Raw genomic sequence first — 18,817 nt, 5'->3', positions numbered from 1 at the left:
CCTCTAGTCCCAGTGAGTGCCAGTGGCAAGTTCGCATCTAATGAGGAGAATAGGACATGTTAGACTACTAGTCTTGATATAGGGGGTTGGGTGTTCAACTTACGGGTCAGGCCCGAACTGAATATTGGCCTGGTCCCAGTCATCCATGCGAATGAGGCATGAACGGAAGCGTACAGCAGCATCAATGGAGCAGAATCTGAACACGACACTGCGAATTTTCTGATTCAGTAGTTAAGTTAATATCACGACTACCAAATTTTCTATTTAGAGGGGCTTTGAAACTTACGGTTGATGCCTCATAGGAATCGATGATCTTCTCAAGGTGCCACTTTCTGGTATCAATTATCTCAACCAGCTGAGCAATGCTGACATTGAGAGGAGCCCCAACTGCACGAACGATGCGAGTTGCACCGATGTCCAAGCATTCGACAAGACGAGAGCTAATAATGTCGACCTCCTTGCCGATGTCCACGAAAACAGTCCCACGACTGCCGTTGTAGTCGAAGTCAATACCATTTGGGTACTTGTCATAGAAGGTCTTGCAGTCAGTCGCAGAGCAGAAGCGGATTTCAGCAGACTGGCTGGCTGGGTGAACAGAGACAGACTCGATCTTGCCTCCGTGGATGAGAGCAAGGATGCGAGACTGACTACGGAGGCAGACTGGAATATTAGTCAAGATGATACGACGTGGTGCAGCATCTATGTGGAAACATGTTAGTAGATGGATGGATATGTTGAGAGACGCGTTGATATAGGCTTACTGCTAGCAGCACGCGGAGCTGGACTGCCCCAGGTCTTGAAAGTGACTAAATTCTCACGATCCTCCTCTTCTGCAGAAATAGAAGCTTGAACGGAGTCACTGGCAATGGACTCTTCAACGGCAACATCAGAGGCCTTTCCGGGAGTCTCTTCAGGAACTTCTTCCGGAGTAACGATGCCACTCTCCTCAGCTGGCGGGTATTTGGCCTCTTCAACAGCAGGTTCCTTAACGGGAGAGGGGCCAGGATTGTAGTTCTCCTTGTCTTCTGCTACAGAGGAAACACGTTAGCTATTGTGTAATATAGGATAGGCAGGCAATGGCTTACCTTCGATGGGAGCAGGTTTAGTGACGCGACCCTGACCAGCCTTCAAGACACTGCCACCGCGACGAATCTTCTCGAGGGCTCCCATGAAGGCCTCGGTGTCATCAAAATTGATAGCAGGCTTAGTATTCTCCATCTTCGGCTTGCTGGTAGTGGTCTTTGGTTCCTGTTTGTTGCTCTTTTGCTCCGGGGGGCTCTGCTAGAAGTAGGTCAGCCAGGCTCATCTAGATAGGGAGAAGCAAAGCAGAGCAGAGTAGAAATAGAAGCAGGAACAGAAGCAGATAGGATAGTAATAACTCACCTGCTGTGGCTTCTTCTCTTTGCTGCTCTGGGTGTCCTGGTCCTTTGGTGGCTTTGGCTTGTTTTTGCCTTGCTGGAGGACAGGCTGGTCCAAGGAGCAGATATGGTTGTCAGAGGCCCAGATGCTCTTCTCTAGGCCACCACTTCTCTCACTGATCTGGTTGAAGGTATCAAAGATGACTCTGCCCACCTTCACAGCCTCATTGATTCTCTCACCTTCATCATGGTATTCCTGAATTCTCTTGTTGGCTCTGACAATGTGGGAGTCTTTAGAGTCACCGCCCGCCATGGTGGATGTGTCCAGGTTGTCTCGAGATGCAGAGATATCAGGTCACTGACGAAAGATAGAAGTCAAGATGCCAAAGAAGATGATGGAGAGGATTGATAAGAAGAAGAGAAGAGGAAGAAAAGGACAAGAGGATGGAAAAGATATAGGACCAAAAGGGTACGACTAAGCACTTAGGGAGTGTTGCAGGTTAGGCGGCGGATCAGGGGGCCAGGTAGGAGAAGAGGACAGGAAGAAGGCCATCAGAGACCGCAAGGGAGAAGGCTTTTATAGCCTGCAAGAAAGTTCTATCTGAGGCAGCGGTAGTGAATGCAGATTTAACGGGAAGTGCCGTTGGAAGAGCCTACAGCAGTGAAGGAAAGGTGGAGGATATGGCAAGGCCTGATATCCATACAAGGGGCAATGGATGTAAGGGGGTATATGGCTAGAAGCTTCATATTTACAAGAGAAATATGAATAAAGAGAGAGACAGATAGGCATGTCAGTTATGGTATCATAATCATATTATTATTATTATAAGAAAAAAGCAGTTGAAATGGATATTTTTGACCAACCTCCAACTCCGGGCTGATATGTAGAAATACAATACAAAAACAAGGGGGCAAAGAAGAGACCAGTTCATCAAGGATGGAATATCAAAACATGTCAGGGGATATGAGTTCCCACGTCTTCTCGCCCGGTTGGGGATGCGGCTTCATTACCTGGAGAGCTCGGTTACCGCAGAAGCCTCCCGTGCCGGCAGCGCGGGTGATGGTCTGATAGGAGCCTTCCCCCCTTTCATTTTCTACCCAGGCGCGCTCTTCGATGAGATCGCCTGGTTTCTCGGTCCGGCGAGGGTTGTGCCATGGCATACCTACCAGGCGGTTGATGATGTCATGCGGCAGCGAGAAGAGCCGCTCGAACCGCCGGGTAACGCCTAGCCAGGAGAGGGTAAAGGGGGAGTAGGCAACGCGGATATAGGGATTCACGTATATCCCTGTATCAGCAGAGGGCTCTCCGCCAGTGGAGGGCGGGTCCTGGATATCAGCATGTACAAGACAACACTCGGATGCTTCCCAGAGGAGGTCTGGTTCAGCACGGAATCGAGTTGTGTTATGTTGCTGGTGCTGGTGCTGGAAATATTTTGCATCAAATGCAACCATGCCTCCCCAGCAGCTGCGAACACGGACAGCATCGCTTTGGCTGAGGACGTCTCGTCTGCTCTGCCCGTATCCCGCAGTGGTGAACCAAGGGAAGAACGGCAATCCCATAGAGTATCCTTCCAGGTCCCGCGAGGCAAAAGTATCGTAGAATTTGAACGGGTTGATAAAGTCGACTGCACAGGCAGCCCGGTAGCGGGTGGCACCACCGTCCTCGGCCAGATTTGTCGAAAGGAGCAGCTGGAGGGCATCGACGGGATCGAAGAAGACGTCGTTCACGTAGAGGATCTTGTCAAACCTCGGCATGCCAGCCTGATTGATTGGCCGCAGAGCACGATTGCGTACTTCAGCCAGGAAGGAGATGCGCTTCAGTCTCCTGGACCCGTCAGGCAGGGTGATGTGTAGCAGCCCAGCCGTGTCGAGATGCTCCTCTGTGACCATGGAGTGGTTACACGGAGTCTCGTCTGCCATCCTCTGCAACGCACCCCGTGCCTGTTCGTTCATGTCGTTCTCATAGATGCTGAGATACGAATTCTCCGGTCCCAGGAGGTCTATCAGCTGCAGGATACTCCTGCTCCATTGGCTCTGTGCTAGGCTGCCGTCTGGGTCATATATGTTGGCGGTGATGAAGACCTTTTCGTTGCGCGGGTTCCCTCGCCCGGGGGTCTCACTGCCGGCTGCAAGACGCTTCAGCTCGTTATAGTGTGCCGGCCGGTGGGTGTAGGAAGGCCAGAGGAGTGCCACCGCAGCTGTCAGACAGAGGCTGGCCGTCACCAGCCATCGCAGGGTCCTCCTATATGTGCCTGACGGTGACAGCCGGGAGGCCGGCTTGCTGTGTCGCCTGGCGGCAAACTTCCGGCGCCATCGCGGGGGCAGCAGCCGCAATATTCGAGACGACCAGGCCGTCGAGCGATCCAACAGGTAGCTGTAGCTGTAGCTGTAGCTGTATCGTGACCGGTTGGTTCGTTGGTAGCCGCCGCGCGCGCGCTCGCCGTCGCCGTCGCCGTCACCGAGGTAGTCGAAATCGTCGAGGATGAAGGCGTCGCTGTCGCAGGAGTCGCGGGAGCCAGACATGCCAGTCAGAGGCCAATGGACGTCAGACAACACTCTGCTTGTTCTTCTTGTTTCTCGACTCCTCTCTTCTTGTCTGCGTTCTTCATCTATTAGGCTCTCTTGGGCAGAAGATGCGGTCTGCGATGGGGAAAAGAGAAGCGGCTGATCACCGTTGCAGACAATTCTGGCGCAGTGACGCAGGATTTACGATAGTGCGCAAATAGTACAGCAGCCTGGTCAGCCTCAGGACGCAGTTTAAAAACGCCCATCGGAGGATCGAAGACGCCTTCTCTTCTGCTTCTACTCGGTATAGAATGTCGCACATGCGTAACAGGCCAGATTTTTCTCACAGAGTTATCGGATCAATCTCCGTCTCCGTCATCCTGCCAGATAGACTCCACGCCGGCCAACGCTGTCCCGGCTGTCTGTATTACTTAGTTATATTCGTTATTCTTCACGCCCAGCAGCACGGCCGGCCATGATCTTCGACCCTAAATATATCTGGCGCAAAAAGCAACGACGGGTTGCACAGCATCAAAGCCATCCTGGACACTTGGCGCATTCGGAGGCGTTCAACACTTGACAGCCTCAATCTCACGTCTTCCATCTGTAGTTCGTAGCTTAACCTGACTCCTTCTGCTCGTTGTCCAGAGAGGCTGGCTGGCAGACGGGCAGACAGACAACCTTGGTGGTACGGGATGGGCGGCAAGTCTCACGGATCTGGGGAAGATGCGGCCGGATGGATTTTTCCCTGGGCTTGGGAGGATTTAATAACAGAACCCCCAGGGATGGAGGACTATACTCAGCCTTCTTTGACTGGGCATCTCCAACATGTGCGCGCACCAGCATGACGTGCCGGACTGACTGACAGAGGGACAAGATGGATGATGTCCTTGTGGCCCCCCCGCCTCCTATCCCATCCCATCTTGCCCCCGATCCTGCGAGGTCTAACCGTCCCAACCGCCACTGCGAGGCCCGATAGCTCGCGTGGCCAGCCCAGGTGAGAAAAGCGCAAAGGATAACGACCACGGTGAGGCAGACGAAGGCCAGCACGATGTCATCCTGCCCAGCTGGACGTCTATTTGCATTCCGTCCCAACTGGAGCCCTCACTTGGCGAAGCCCCCCGGCGCCCGCGGCGTCCGCCATAGCCCTGCGTTCATGGTTCCTGGTTGTCCGCCAAGTTGGCCGCTTTGCTGCTGTTCTCGACGTTTGGCTCGGAGGCCTCGCGCATCGTTTCGCCGTTGCCAACTATAACTATACGAGCCCTTGGTCTTGGTCAGCCCAGGTCGAGACGCAGTCAAGAGTCCTGCAGTCAAAAACAGAGACAGGGAGAAGGGAGTATAAAGAGACGCCAATTGGCTGCACACCAGGCAGCCTCCGACTGGGCGATTTATTGGCATCTCGTTTCTTCTGACGCTGAACGCTGGCTGCCGAAGCTTCGTGTCCGTGTCTCTCACTTATATATTTATTTATTTATATCAGAAGCCGGCTGCTGGTCCGTTGTTGCTGCTGTCGTCGTCGTCGTCGTTGTCGATGGAGACAGACATTTAACTAGATTTAGAAACCAACGGCCTCCGCTCTGATAGCTAGCTAAATCCAGCGTCCAGCATATCCACCGCACACGTACACACGTACACACACAAAAAAACACCCAGAGAGAGACAGACAGACAGACAGAGAGAGAGAGAGAGGATCATGACTGAGGAGCCAAAGCCGGTCATGGCAGTCCTGCGGGACGGCGAAGGTGGCCTGGATACAAGGGCGCCGACTGAAGCTGGCTCGCTCGGCGAAGAAGCTCCCAAGAAAGAGACAGACGGCATAGTCGACGTCCCAGACGCAGAGCAGCAGAAGCAGGAAGCTCCCCAGCAGGGCTTCAGTGCCTACGTGGTGAGTATCTCCGCTGCCAATTGATATACAACTATGCCAGCAGCAGCTAAAAATCATATCTAGAAATTATGGGCTTGGTGTGAGCCGATAGATGTGGTTCTTCGTATCTGTGGCTTCTTCGCTGCCGTGGCATCAGGCACTGTAAGTTTCCAACGTCTACGTTATTAGCTACTGTTAAAGACACTGGCTGACCCTGTCGTAGGCTTTGCCTCTTATGACTATCATCTTTGGCAAGTTTGTCAATATCTTCAATGACTTTGGCGTTGGCAAGATCTCCGGAGACGACTTCAGGGCCCAGATATCAAAGAATGCGTGAGTAGAGGCTATTTCTTTGCATTGTGGTACCAGAGAACGTATTTTAACATATTCAAATTAGGCTCTGGTTTGTTTATCTCTTCATCGGAAAGTTTGCTGTAAGTATTCCTTCTTCTCAAGTCTCATCCAAGGGGCGCTGCTGATATCCACAAAACTAGCTCGTCTACATACATACCATATGCTTCAATATCACTGCCATAAGATGCGTCCGGAAGCTGCGTCTGCAGTATATCCGCGCCATTCTCCGCCAGGAGATGGCCTACTTTGACACCTATACGCCAGGCTCTGTTGCAACTCGTATCTCGAATAACGCAAACCTCATCCAGACAGGCATGTCTGATAAAGTAGGCACCTGCTGCCAGGGTGTTGCCATGCTGATAGCCGCCTTTGTCGTTGCCTTTACCCAGAGCTGGAGGCTGACACTTCCCGTGGCCACCTCAATACCCACTGCTGTCACGCTAGTTGGCATTACTGTTGCCCTAGACGCTAAACTTGAAGCAAAAATACTTGACATATATTCCAAGGCTGGAGGTCTCGTCGAAGAAACACTAGGCAGCATCCGTGTTGTTGTTGCCTTTGGTGCTGGAGACCGTCTAAGCAAGAAATATGATAATCATCTTGAGGCTGCCAAAGGGTTCGGCGTCAAGAAAGGGCCTGTTCTCGGCGTACAGTACAGCTCGGAATTCTTCATCATGTACTGTGCCTATGCCTTGGCCTTTTGGTACGGTATCAAGCTTTTGCTCCAGGGAAAGATCGGAAGTGGAGGAGATATTCTCACGTATGCCACCCCATATCTATCTGTTTTCTTCCTATACGTTTTGATATTAAATGATGTGGTAGGGTCTTATTTTCTATTGTAATCGGCACTTCATCTCTCACCATGATTGCACCTACGCTAGGAGAGTTCACTAAGGCCGGTGCTGCTGCCAACGATGTTCTCAACATGATTAACAGGGTGCCAGAAATTGATTCACTCAGCACCGAGGGCCTGAAGCCCAGCAGTGTCAAAGGTGACCTGGAACTCTCTAACGCAGTTTTCTCATATCCTGCCCGACCTACCATAAGGGTCCTAGATGGAGTCAATTTGAAGATACCCGCTCGTAAGGTCACTGCTCTTGTTGGAGCTAGCGGCAGTGGTAAGAGCACAATCATTGGACTCCTCGAGAGGTGGTATGATCCCGCCAGTGGTTCTATCACTTTGGATGGCGTAGACATTAAGGATCTGAACGTTGGGTGGCTTAGACGCCAGATTGGCCTGGTTCAACAGGTATGCCTCCCTTCTCCCTTCAAAAATAAAACCGCAAGTTAATTTAAGATACTAATATCGATATAGGAACCAGTATTATTCAATGACACTATCTACACTAATGTGCTCTATGGACTGCCGCCTGATGAAATAGCCCAGATGGACGAGGAGAAGAGGAGAGAGCTCGTCAGACAAGCCTGCATTGAGTCTAATGCAGATGACTTCATCCAAGGATTTCCCAAGGGTTACGATACTGTTGTCGGCGAGAGAGGAAGTCTTCTCAGTGGTGGTCAACGACAGAGAGTCGCTATTGCTCGTAGCATTATCTCCAACCCACCTATCCTATTGCTGGACGAGGCAACTTCCGCTCTGGATCCTACTGCTGAAGCTATTGTTCAAGCTGCTCTAGATAGAGTTTCTCAGACCAGAACAACAGTGCTCATCGCCCACAAGCTTTCGACTGTCAAGAAGGCGGATAACATCATTGTCATGAACAAAGGTCAAGTTATCGAACAGGGGACTCACGAGTCGCTCCTAGATACAAAGGGGCAATACTGGAGTTTGGTTAATGCTCAAAGCCTCTCTCTTGCAAGTGACGATTCTTCTTCCGATACCGATAAGGAAACTGATGCACAGCCAACCGAGATTTTGGAGAAACATGCAACTACCAAATCAACTCACAGCAACGTCCCCCATGAAGTTGCCGCCGAGTCGGAGGATGTGGCTCGAAAATTCTCCCTATTCAAATGCCTTCTTATTATTTTCTATGAACAACGACGCCATTGGCTATTCTTCCTGCTAGGAGGCCTTGCCTCCATCGTCGGTGGTGGTGCATTCCCAGCCCAAGCCATTCTCTTTTCTAGGATTGTGACTGCATTCCAGCTACCAAGAGACCAGTGGCAGAAGGAAGGAAATTTCTGGGCATTGATGTTCTTCGTCCTTGCACTCTGCATTCTCCTGACGTATGCGTCAATCGGATTCTTCTTGACAGTTGCCGCCTTCCGCTCGTCAAAGTTCTACCGCAGCGAGTACTTCAAAGCCATGATCTCGCAGGATATCGCATACTTTGACAAACCTGCTAATTCCTCTGGCAGCCTTACTGCACGCCTATCAACTGACCCTCAGAACCTGCAGGACCTTCTCTCCTCCAACATTGGCCTCATCCTAATCGTCATTGTCAGCCTTCTCGCTGTTTCCCTCCTAGCCCTTGTTACTGGCTGGAGATTAGCGCTTGTCTCCCTATTCGGGTGTCTCCCTCCCCTCTTCCTGGCTGGCTTCATCCGCATGAGGATGGAGATGCAGGCCCAGGATAAGAACGCCAAACTATACTTGGAAAGTGCGCGATTTGCCTCTGAGGCCGTCAACTCCATTCGCACCGTTTCATCTTTGACATTGGAGCCTACTGTATACAACAACTACGGCGATAGACTGAAAAAGCCAGTGGCTAGGTCTCTAAAATACACCACCATTGCGATGATATTCTTCGGCTTCTCGGATAGTGTTGATACCGCCGGTAAGCCTCCTCTGTCTGCGTACAGTACGCCTCTAATTGCTGTTATTTACTGACATTATTAATAGCTATGGCGCTGGCATTCTGGTATGGTGGAAGATTGATGTCATATGGCGAATACAATGCACAGCAGTTTTTCGTCATTTTCATCGCGGTGATTTTTGGCGGACAGGCTGCTGGATTCATTTTTGGCTTCACAATGAGTAGGTTCATTCCTGCGAACTGATTTGAAGATGATAAACTGACTTGCCCATTTCAGATACTACCAAAGCTCATGCTGCTGCAAATCATATCATACATCTTCGAGGACAGGTCGCTCCGATCAATGGTTCAACCGGTGAAGAGCCTGCATCTACGGAGGATTCAGATGTGGCCGTGGAATTCAGAAACGTATCATTCAGCTATCCCACTCGTCCTGACCAGCCTGTCCTTCGGAAAATTAACCTAAAAATCCGTCACGGCCAGAATGTCGGTCTTGTAGGCCCATCCGGATGTGGAAAGACGACTATGATTGCTCTTCTCGAACGTTTCTACGACGTCACCTCTGGAGATATCCTTATTAACGGAAAACCATTGACTGATATTGATGTGACCAAATACCGTGAAACCGCCAGCCTTGTGTCCCAAGAGACCACGCTATACCAAGGTACAATTCGAGAAAACATCCTTCTCGGTGTTACCCGAGATGTTCCCGATGAAGAAATTCACCAAGCCTGCAAGGATGCAAATATCCATGACTTCATCATTTCTCTTCCGGAGGGTTACAATACCGAGGCCGGATCCCGCGGCCTTTCGTTCAGTGGAGGCCAAAGGCAACGTCTCGCCACTGCAAGGGCCTTACTTCGAAACCCAGACTTTCTCTTCCTGGATGAAGCCACCAGTGCCCTTGACACCGAAAGTGAACGTGTTGTCCAAGCTGCCCTGGAAAACGCCAAGAGAGGCCGAACCACTATTGCCGTTGCTCATCGACTCAGCACCGTCCAAGATTGTGATGCAATTTTCGTGCTCGAAGCTGGCAAGATTGTGGAACAAGGTACCCACCAAGAGTTATTGAGGCGGAAGGGCCGATACTTTGAAATGTGCAAGGCCCAGAGCCTCGACCGTGAAGCATGATACCCATGTTCGCCCTAAAAAAGGACGAGCTAAAATATATACCTCTCCCTTCTAGCCACAATTCGTCATTTATGTCACTTATAATGTCTCAAAATTTGCATTTTTTTTGTAGTTTATCATCAGCGGTCTGCAGCGACAACCGCATTTGTTATATTTAGAACATAAATTCACTAGCTAATCAGGATATTTTTTATGCTTTTTCAAGAACCATATCTCAATTAGTTACGCTCTTGGTGTAACTTGAGCCTAAAGCATGGCAAACTAGTTACATCGTTTCACAGTGGCTGATATACCTTGCAAGAAGCCGGATATCTTTCAGCCGCATCCTTGCCTAGTTAATTAACTCTGTTGTCGAAGGGCCGAGAGCGGATTGATTAACTCTGATACCCATGGATAAATACATCAGACCCTTTGCAGTACCTTCATAATTCATAGTCTTTAATAAAATCGATTTCAATCCTTTGCATGGCCGTTATATTTGAGAGTCGAAAGTTTTCAAATGCTCAAGGGGGGTGCAAATAGCCAATGAAGTATATTTCCTAATACGGCTTAGCAGCCTTCAGCTAACTAAATAGCTAGTTAATTAACACCAGTGAGCCACACTAAATCAAACAGTAACCTTAACATAGGTTCCACCACATTGGTGATCTCCCTCAATTTTGCAGGGTACATTAAGGGCTTTGAGAAGGCGGTTCCGTCCGATGAATCCACATATGCGACCTGACTCAGGCGACCGTTCGACTCCGATGCTGTGTAGCAGCCCATTCGGAAGTTTTGGAAGCGATTCTAGCTTCCTTGAAACCAACTGGTAGTCACCAAATAACTCATGGGCACGTATATCTTTTCCAGTCAAAATTCCATGACCCAGAGTGACACAGATGTGGTTCTCTACCATAATGGCATGCGCCTCAGGGTTAGAATCAGGCTCAAGTAACACTGAATAGATGTCTCCTGAAAAGGATTGAAGACCTTCTTTGGTCATATTGAGAGGGAACTCCCATTCATTTTGAATTCGCATTGGATGCCATGGAGTGATCTGGAGTGTGCCGATTTTGCAGATGTCGATGTGATTCACGCTAGTCTGCAGGACAGCCCTAACTTCCCGCGGTCCGTGTGGAGTCCATACTGACATACCGGGACGAAGATTCTCGAGAGAAATAGTAGCGTTGATAAGCTCACTTTCCTTGCTGGAGATTCGGACATGGCAGTTTCCTGTAAAGCACGGCCCGCTGGATCTGTTATATTGAGACATACGTACTGGACGGTGGGGTGCTCCCGAGGATGACGGCCGTGATGGCTTAGGAGGTGGTAAGTTGTCAAACACTCCGTCCAGCTCGGTCCGACAGTTACAGAACAGGGGAGAAGCCTTGCCGTACATCAATGGGCCTGGGTCTTTGAAGCTATTGCACATTTGGTTTACATGTGCATTGAGAATTGAGAGGACTTTCAGGAAATATTAGTAGAGTCAAGAATAATTGAGAAACTTAGGTGTTGCTTACGGTAGTGCCCACCCCAACGGTGATAGAACTCTGGGGATGACAATGCCATGCCTATTTGTCCATGTGGTGATTCACCAGCGATATCCTCAATAATGCTCCGGTTGTAATCATCAGTGTGACCGAGATCTTTGATTTCAGTAGCCAGGCTTTCTAGCTTCGTTCGCATTTCTTCGACGCCCCTCAAGGAGAAACTGAAGTTCTCCGCGGTATCCTCAAGTGGGTGGAAAGTCCTTAGAAGTGTACAAAGCCTTGAGCGCATGTAATGGTAGTCGCTCACAGCCTGAGGTACTGAGATCTCATCGATGTTGACCACCTTATGCACCTGGACCTCCTTAGTCTCACCATCAACGGCATAAACAAGTTTGCCTCGTATATTAACTGTGCGGTTCTTCGATGCTTTACTGTAACGGATAATAATATCCCGTGACTGGCCATATTGAAGGCTTCCTAGCCTCAGTGATATTCCATTGCCAGCTGGCGTCTCTAGTTCCAAGCCAGGTCTGCTTCCTAAATCCACACTTAGCTCTGACGAAGGATCCTCCTGAAGAATAAGTTTTGCCTGTGCTGTGAATGCTGAATATAAATTTGCAACAGCATGGACAAACACAGTTCCTATGTCCATCATTAGTTATATTCTTATTAATTTCACTAGACCAAGCTATACATACCAATCATACCAGCATCCGGAATAAAAGCGAAGATCCCACCGCCGATTTCAGCAATGGACTGTAACAGTGATGAGCGGAGGTAGTACCCAAAGCCGAATGTATGGATCTGTGGTAAGGTTCCTGTTAAGCTATAGTGGTCCAATAGAGTCTGGCGTAATTTGGGAACATATCCTTGGGCAGGACACATATGGTTGGGAGCACCTGGGGCGAATAATTCGAATAATTAGTTTCCGCGAGCAGGACGAAAGTAAAAAGAGAGGGGTACGCACCATCCGTCAAGACAAGAAGTGACTGTATCTTCCCTTGGGCAGGATTCGTGGTGAGGACGTTGAGGCCTTTTTTTATCCCATGCCATAAGTTGGTTGAGCTCTTGCCGTACAGCTTGTCAATGGCGCTTAACACAGTTGATTTATTCTCTTTATTCATGTAATCAAGCTCAAAAGCAACCTATATGAAAGTAGATAGTTAGCACTAGCTGAACTTACTGGAGAAGATTCTATTGTCCTTACATTAACCTCCGTGCAAAAAGTAACCACTGCAAGCCTGTCCTTTTCATTGAGTGTTTCGATGATTGTCTTGGCGGCATGCTTCGTCAAGTCCAAGATGCTCAGACCAGTGTCCTCGCCGCCTCTCTCACCAGTTGGTATAGGAGCTGCGGAATTCATACTCCCAGAAATGTCAATCACAAGAACGATGTCGCAAGGAACATGTGGGACATCGTTCTCTGGCTTGAGAGGAGGCTGGATGGAGACGATCATAGAATCCTTGTTGGGAATGGAGTGTATGCTCAGTATCGGCTCTTGCGTCAGATTCTCTTCCATAGTGACCGTGCTAGCGCTAGCAGGCCGAAAAGGAATCTGCTTGCCGTCGATAATCTCAAACCCATCATCACTAGAACTAGTAGCCATATTGTCTACTAGTTAGTTATAATTGAACAGAGAAATTGAGTAACGAAGAGTTGTTATGAGGAAAAATGGGGGGTTTTGCGACATTCAGTAAATATCACACCCATTCCGCAAGATTTCCCGCGTTTTATAGGCAGCAACGCCAACACGGGAGAGGGGTAGAGAGTCATCCATTTTCAGCCTCCGCTTGGGCTCCTCCTTCGCGAGGCTGAAAGAGGGCGGGCTGAGCCGCATAGGCAGTGGCTGTGGCTGAATGAGGCTATTTCAAGGCGATCGTATTAACGACCAGACTAACTAGTTAGCCGCTCGCCCCGTTTACCCGTGTCAAGCTTGAGCAAACGCCCCTTGCCAACTCCAACGTCCTTCAGTGTGTTGTCCTTTCGTCTTGTCCTCTTCTTCTTCTTTTATACCCGTCGAGGAAGAAGGGAAGTTGAAAAAGGCTCAGCACGTGATCCCAAATGCACGGGCCATTTCTCCAGAAAATAGACGAATCTGGTTAGTGCAATCTTTTCCTCCCCTTTTTGACCATGTCTGGCGAAAACGCGTATCAACAAGCGATCTTGTTGGATCATATCTGGAAAATAGACGGAGAGATTTATGTACTATTGCGGGATCCTCGGAGGCCGAAATGCTGCACTCCGAGCTCATACCCCTAACTACCCTCCTGGTTTGGGACACGAGAAAGAAAGATATATATTTTGGCCTCAGCTATTCAGCACGTTAGATATTTCCAACTGGAAACTATCCGATGTCTCATCATATACTATGATGTGTCTGGGCACATATTCCGGTTACAATTGACACTACCTTCTCAGTGATGCCCATCAATTCTTTTTCCCACTTTTACATTCTGGATTTATGGTACCCTTCATCACAAATAACGACTCATTTCACTAACCCTTTACTTATGATCTCGTCTGGCTCCAGCTTTGATCTTCTGAGGCTTTTAGTAACTTTACTTCTGCCTTGGGGAGTCTGGATTATGTTAACGGCCACCAAACGCATTGTTCAGAATATCTGGTCACCTATTCCAGGGCCGAACCTTGCCAAGTTCAGCAATTTATGGATCCAGTATAATGTTCTGCGAGGTTCGTGTTATTCACTTTCATAAGTTAAACCACCCTTTTCTTTCCAATTACTGATCACCAAAGTTGTAGACTCCGGTCGGGTTTGGGAGACTATCCATAAATTACACCTAAAATACGGGCCCGTTGTCAGGATAGCGCCAAATAGTGTATCTGTTTGTCATCCAGATGCGTTGCGAACAATTTACCATGGCCCACGCGGGTTGAATGGGGGTAACTTACTGTCAACTCTGCGCCAATATAACTCCGAAAACCTAGTCAGCACACTCAATAGTGATCTTCACTTTTCTCGACGAAGACATGTTTTCAGCTTGTATTCTGCTCCTGTTGTCGCAGGGTCAGCCTACCAAACGATTTTCAGAACATACATTGACAAATTTATGGAAAGGGTTGAGAATGAAGCCTCTAGCTCACCGTCTAGGGTGACAAACGGGTTAGAATGGATAATATGGCTCACTGGTGATATCATGATTCGCTTGGTGTATGGGAATGAGCATACCGTTAGACTCCTGGCAGACAAAGGGTCGAGAGACACAATGTCCGAACTTGTTCCTAAAACAAGTGCATCTAACACTACCGTATTAGAGGCAATAGCAACGTTATACCCAAGTCAGTACATTCCCACAGTCTAATTCTTTCTGCCTTATTTTGACACTTACCTCGCCAGGGGCTATTTCACGAATTCGCGCTTTTTTTCCCGAGAAATCAGCGATGGCAGAATTCGGAATGAAACAGGTAGAGGCCGCTCTATCGAACCAAGCCAAACAAGAGGCAAGTGAAACAAATGACTCGCCCACCACACATCTTAGTCGTCTTGTGGGACTTTTCCATAGCGAAGGACCTAGTCCTGAAATACCGGACAAAAGATATATTGCTAGCGATTGTTTGGATCATTTCATGGCTGGTAAGGCCCCGAGGAAATACTCATACAAGTTTCTTGATAGGCCATTTAAACAATACTTAAACGTGGCATCATACATAGGTACTCGGACGACGAACGATCTTCTTGGTGCTGTGCTTTGGCGGCTCTCCCTCCCTGAAAATGAAGCTAGTCAAGAAAAACTCCGTCAGGAGCTTCATGAGGCGGGTATCAAGCCCGGGGAACATCCAGACCTCTCGACCCTGCAAAAGCTTCCGTACTTGAACTGTATCCTTAAAGAGACACTACGCACAGATCCACCAATTCCGATACAGCTGCCAAGAGTAGTGAAAGACAATGAAGCCCTAACTGTGATGGGCTTCAAGATAGAACCGGGAGTATGCCATTATAATTCCATTAATACTCACGGTCTCTCAAACACAGCTAACATGGACGCTCTACAGACCAACATCGCATCTCAATCGTACACTCTTCACCAAGACCCTAACCCGTACCCAGACCCCGAGAAGTGGAAGCCAGAGAGATGGGAAATCTCCCCAAAATCCGACGAATACCGTCAGATGCAGCGTTCATTTTGGCCTTTCGGCTCTGGAGCGAGGATGTGTACTGGAATGAAGTAAGTTACTGCCGATCGACTTCCTTTCCTGGTAGACATCGAATACTAACCAATGTCTTTAAATGGACAGTGTTGCTTGGGCTATGAGTCGATCGATCATTGCCAGAATTTTTAGCACATACAGTGTATCATTGGATGATGTATGGCTAGATGAGGATGGTATCCTGCTTCCACCCGGGAAAAGGAAGGACCTGTACCCTTCACTACCTAACCAACCGCTCAGGTTTAAGAAGATCTGAGCTGGAAAAGAGACTTAAAATAATGCCAAGCTGAAATCCTAGGATCTGTAGTTTAGGAACTTTATCTCCACACAATATAGAGCCTCCTCTCTCATCGAATGTTGCAGTCTTCCTTTATTTTGTAGTAAGTGGAAACATTCAACCTCGAGAGCCATACAGAGAGTAATGATGAGCCTAAGATTGTAAATGGTGCTTATCTTACACTTCGGATAGCCCTAATAGGTCTATATACACATGTCTATCTGATTTCAATAAATAGCCAAATATAATAGAACACCGGAAATGCCCAAATAAAACATGTGAAGAGCAGGATGCAATGAATGGTCATGAAACTATCAAGTATCTGGTCTGCTCACTGGTATGGAGATTATTTATCCTAATAATCCCAGGGTGATTTGCTTTCGCTCTTCACTCATATACGAGTATAAATCATGAAGTCCAGTGGAAGAGTAGTCGCCACCAATGCTAAGACGAAGAATTTTGCTGGAATAGGAAATAAACACCTTTTCAAGGCCGGAGATGGTGGTGGGAGCGTCGTTTCGTCGGCCTCAGGTTGGGAGGAGGGAATGCACTTAACTCTGGGGTTACAGGAGATGCATCCTCGCTATCACCAATGTTTCCTATCAATTTGCCCTTGACTCTTTGATCGACCTACAGAGCGGAAGAGAATGTTAGGGATTCCGTTCGAATATGAAAGAGAAGCAAGGGTAAGCAAAGAGGACATACCTTATCAAGCTCATAGTTCTTCATGAGCAAGCTCAAAGGGATCAAAGGTATGCAAACGCAAAGGGCGATAGTCAAAAGAATCTGCATAGTTTCTTCATAAGAGCGAATAATGGCATCCCTAGTTGGCGAGCCCATTGGGTATGATAGGGCTTTGGTCAACTTTCCAAAGATTTCAGTAGCTTCTCCCTTTGTTTCATCTGGGAGATATTTCACTAGTTTATGTGGTAAATAACTAGTCCAGATGGCACCTGATACAGCAGACCCCACAGCTCCGCCCATTTCGAGGGCAGTGAGAAACATAGCAGTAGCTGCAGCTACCTGTTGGTGATTTGCTGAAGCTTGTACACCGAGTTGAACGGGGACATTAACGAGTCCACCACCTAGACCAATAATGGATTGGACGACAAGTATTTGTAGTGTGGACTTTCCAGACTTGTGAGTGAGCAGCATCAAGGCCAGTCCGAGGATGTAAACGACACAGCCGAAAGTAACAAACGGACGGTATCGTTTTGAGTATTTAATCATGAAGGAGACGGCGAGGGCTGCAATTGTGGACATGAAAGAGAAGGTTTGGGTGATTCTCCCCGCGATGACAACAGGTTTTCCTTGCACCACTTGCAGGTAAGAGTAGAAATAAGGCTGAACAGAGAAATAAAAAGCCACTATTATTGGTAAAGAGTGTTAGTAAGTTCTAAACCAGAATAGAGGTCATGGTGTGAAGGGGAGCCATACTAAAGTAGAAGAAAGCCAATGCACATCCAGCAAGGGCTGATCTCTGGCGGAGGAGGCCCAATGATAGCAAGGGGTGCGGTGCAAGGCGTTTGGATGTCTCCCAGAACGGATATGCTATCAAGCATACGCCTCCAATAACAATCATGGCAATGATACCTCCGTTCCGCCAGGTATCCTTTGCATGGGCAGCCAAAGTCAGGGGGACAAGAATCAAGGTCACCGCCGCAGAAAGTAAAATCAGACCAAATACATCCAACTCAAACCATGCGCTGCGAAGCACCTTCTTCAAGCCTTTACCCTTCCATGGTTTGGACTTTAGCAGGTTCAATTTCTGGGCCTTCCTCTGGTTGATGTATAATGATAAAGCCAAGGGGAGGAATGCCGACGGCAGAAGTACAGCCCACATGCCATATCCCCACCTCCAATTAAGTTGCTTGAGCACCCAAGATGCAATCATCGGTCCGAGCCAAACGGTAAATAAAAAGGGTATATCCGGAAGATTAGCAAATATTGCTCGGTTCAGCAGGTTACTACTATCTGCAATGAAAACTTGCTGTAATATCTGCAGTCCAGTAGATCCTGCAGAGTAAAATATCTGGGCAGAGGCATAGGTCTCAACGTTTTGTGAAGCAGCCATCTGTATGTACCCAAGAACATAGATAAAAACAGCGATACAGAATGCCTCAAAGCGACCAAAGACATCTGCAAATTTGGCCATGGGTGGTTTTATGACAGCTATAGAGGCCCAGTTAGCGGTTGATGGTTTCAAGGAAAGATAAGGTACTAACCATTAACCACATTTTGTATAACCAGGACTGTTGAAATGAGGGAGTGTTTGCTAAAGGAGCTTGTAGCATAGGCAGTTAGGGAGGCCACTGTTTGGACCTCAAGGGAGGTGCAGAACGCCATAAGCATAATCCTATAATATGCATACACTGTTAGCTGGGGATGATTCTTGTGTCACAATTTTAAACTGGAGTAAGCCACCTACCCAAGATATGCAATTACTAAAGACCTCTGTGTCCATGTCTTGCTGATAGCTTCTATCTTGCGGACGCCATCCTGTACTTCACTATCCAATGACGATGGATAAGGACTGATATGCAGATGTTCATCTACCCCCTCGGCGTCATCCGTATCCTGTAGCAGCCGGTCTGCCTCCGCGGTGTCGTCCATCCTATCGTCTGGCTCGCAGCTACCATAGGACGGAACTGTTCCGGTATATAATCCCATCACTAGCGAAGGAATGCGGAGAGAGACAAAAGGACGAGAGAGAGAGAGAGATGGAGGGACGGAGAGAGGCGGACGAAGGGAGAAGAATGAGGTAGAAGTCGTTAACCGTAATCACGAAGTACCGCTCGGTTCGTTCGAAAACATCCGACCGTGCTCGCCGACTTGTTCAAAAGAGGAGAGGTGTCGTGTGGGTGCAAGTGTAGAGGATATATAAAAGCTACCCATCTATGTATCCCGTGGGTCAAGGGGAGGTCACCCCCTTTGCTCCTCCGGATGCAAAACTAAATAAATACCTGCGCACT

General features: G+C 48.4%; 6 protein-coding genes across 6 annotated transcripts; 2 read left to right on the top strand and 4 right to left on the bottom strand.

Annotated features, from left to right (window-relative positions):
- Window positions 1–99: 99 nt before the first annotated feature.
- On the bottom strand, window positions 100–1,671 carry ARB_03859 (uncharacterized protein; the record flags this gene model as incomplete). The annotated part of the gene is made up of 5 exons (XM_003009887.1): window positions 100–219; window positions 287–699; window positions 762–1,028; window positions 1,086–1,281; window positions 1,384–1,671. The coding sequence occupies 5 exons, from the start codon at window positions 1,669–1,671 to the stop codon at window positions 100–102; spliced, it is 1,284 nt and encodes a 427-aa protein (XP_003009933.1).
- A 632-nt stretch (window positions 1,672–2,303) lies between these two features.
- ARB_03858 (uncharacterized protein) lies at window positions 2,304–3,881 on the bottom strand (the record flags this gene model as incomplete). Its single annotated transcript, XM_003009886.1, has 1 exon — window positions 2,304–3,881. The coding sequence occupies one exon, from the start codon at window positions 3,879–3,881 to the stop codon at window positions 2,304–2,306; it is 1,578 nt and encodes a 525-aa protein (XP_003009932.1).
- A 1,675-nt stretch (window positions 3,882–5,556) lies between these two features.
- Window positions 5,557–9,932, top strand: ARB_03857 (uncharacterized protein; the record flags this gene model as incomplete). Its single annotated transcript, XM_003009885.1, has 9 exons — window positions 5,557–5,748; window positions 5,812–5,889; window positions 5,951–6,060; window positions 6,125–6,161; window positions 6,222–6,841; window positions 6,904–7,330; window positions 7,397–8,822; window positions 8,888–9,022; window positions 9,079–9,932. 9 exons carry the CDS (start codon window positions 5,557–5,559, stop codon window positions 9,930–9,932), a joined length of 3,879 nt encoding a protein of 1,292 aa, XP_003009931.1.
- Window positions 9,933–10,539: 607 nt separating this feature from the next.
- On the bottom strand, window positions 10,540–13,007 carry ARB_03856 (uncharacterized protein; the record flags this gene model as incomplete). Its single annotated transcript, XM_003009884.1, has 5 exons — window positions 10,540–11,324; window positions 11,432–12,043; window positions 12,100–12,219; window positions 12,369–12,546; window positions 12,585–13,007. 5 exons carry the CDS (start codon window positions 13,005–13,007, stop codon window positions 10,540–10,542), a joined length of 2,118 nt encoding a protein of 705 aa, XP_003009930.1.
- A 1,793-nt stretch (window positions 13,008–14,800) lies between these two features.
- Window positions 14,801–15,824, top strand: ARB_03855 (uncharacterized protein; the record flags this gene model as incomplete). Its single annotated transcript, XM_003009883.1, has 2 exons — window positions 14,801–15,585; window positions 15,701–15,824. 2 exons carry the CDS (start codon window positions 14,801–14,803, stop codon window positions 15,822–15,824), a joined length of 909 nt encoding a protein of 302 aa, XP_003009929.1.
- Window positions 15,825–16,331: 507 nt separating this feature from the next.
- Window positions 16,332–18,458, bottom strand: ARB_03854 (uncharacterized protein; the record flags this gene model as incomplete). Its single annotated transcript, XM_003009882.1, has 5 exons — window positions 16,332–16,475; window positions 16,551–17,212; window positions 17,283–18,017; window positions 18,071–18,201; window positions 18,274–18,458. 5 exons carry the CDS (start codon window positions 18,456–18,458, stop codon window positions 16,332–16,334), a joined length of 1,857 nt encoding a protein of 618 aa, XP_003009928.1.
- Between the last annotated feature and the right edge of the window lie 359 nt (window positions 18,459–18,817).

Source organism: Trichophyton benhamiae (genome assembly GCF_000151125.1).
Source record: "Trichophyton benhamiae CBS 112371 chromosome Unknown contig00346.0, whole genome shotgun sequence".
NCBI lineage: Eukaryota > Fungi > Ascomycota > Eurotiomycetes > Onygenales > Arthrodermataceae > Trichophyton > Trichophyton benhamiae.
This window is presented reverse-complemented; position numbering and strand designations above follow the sequence as displayed.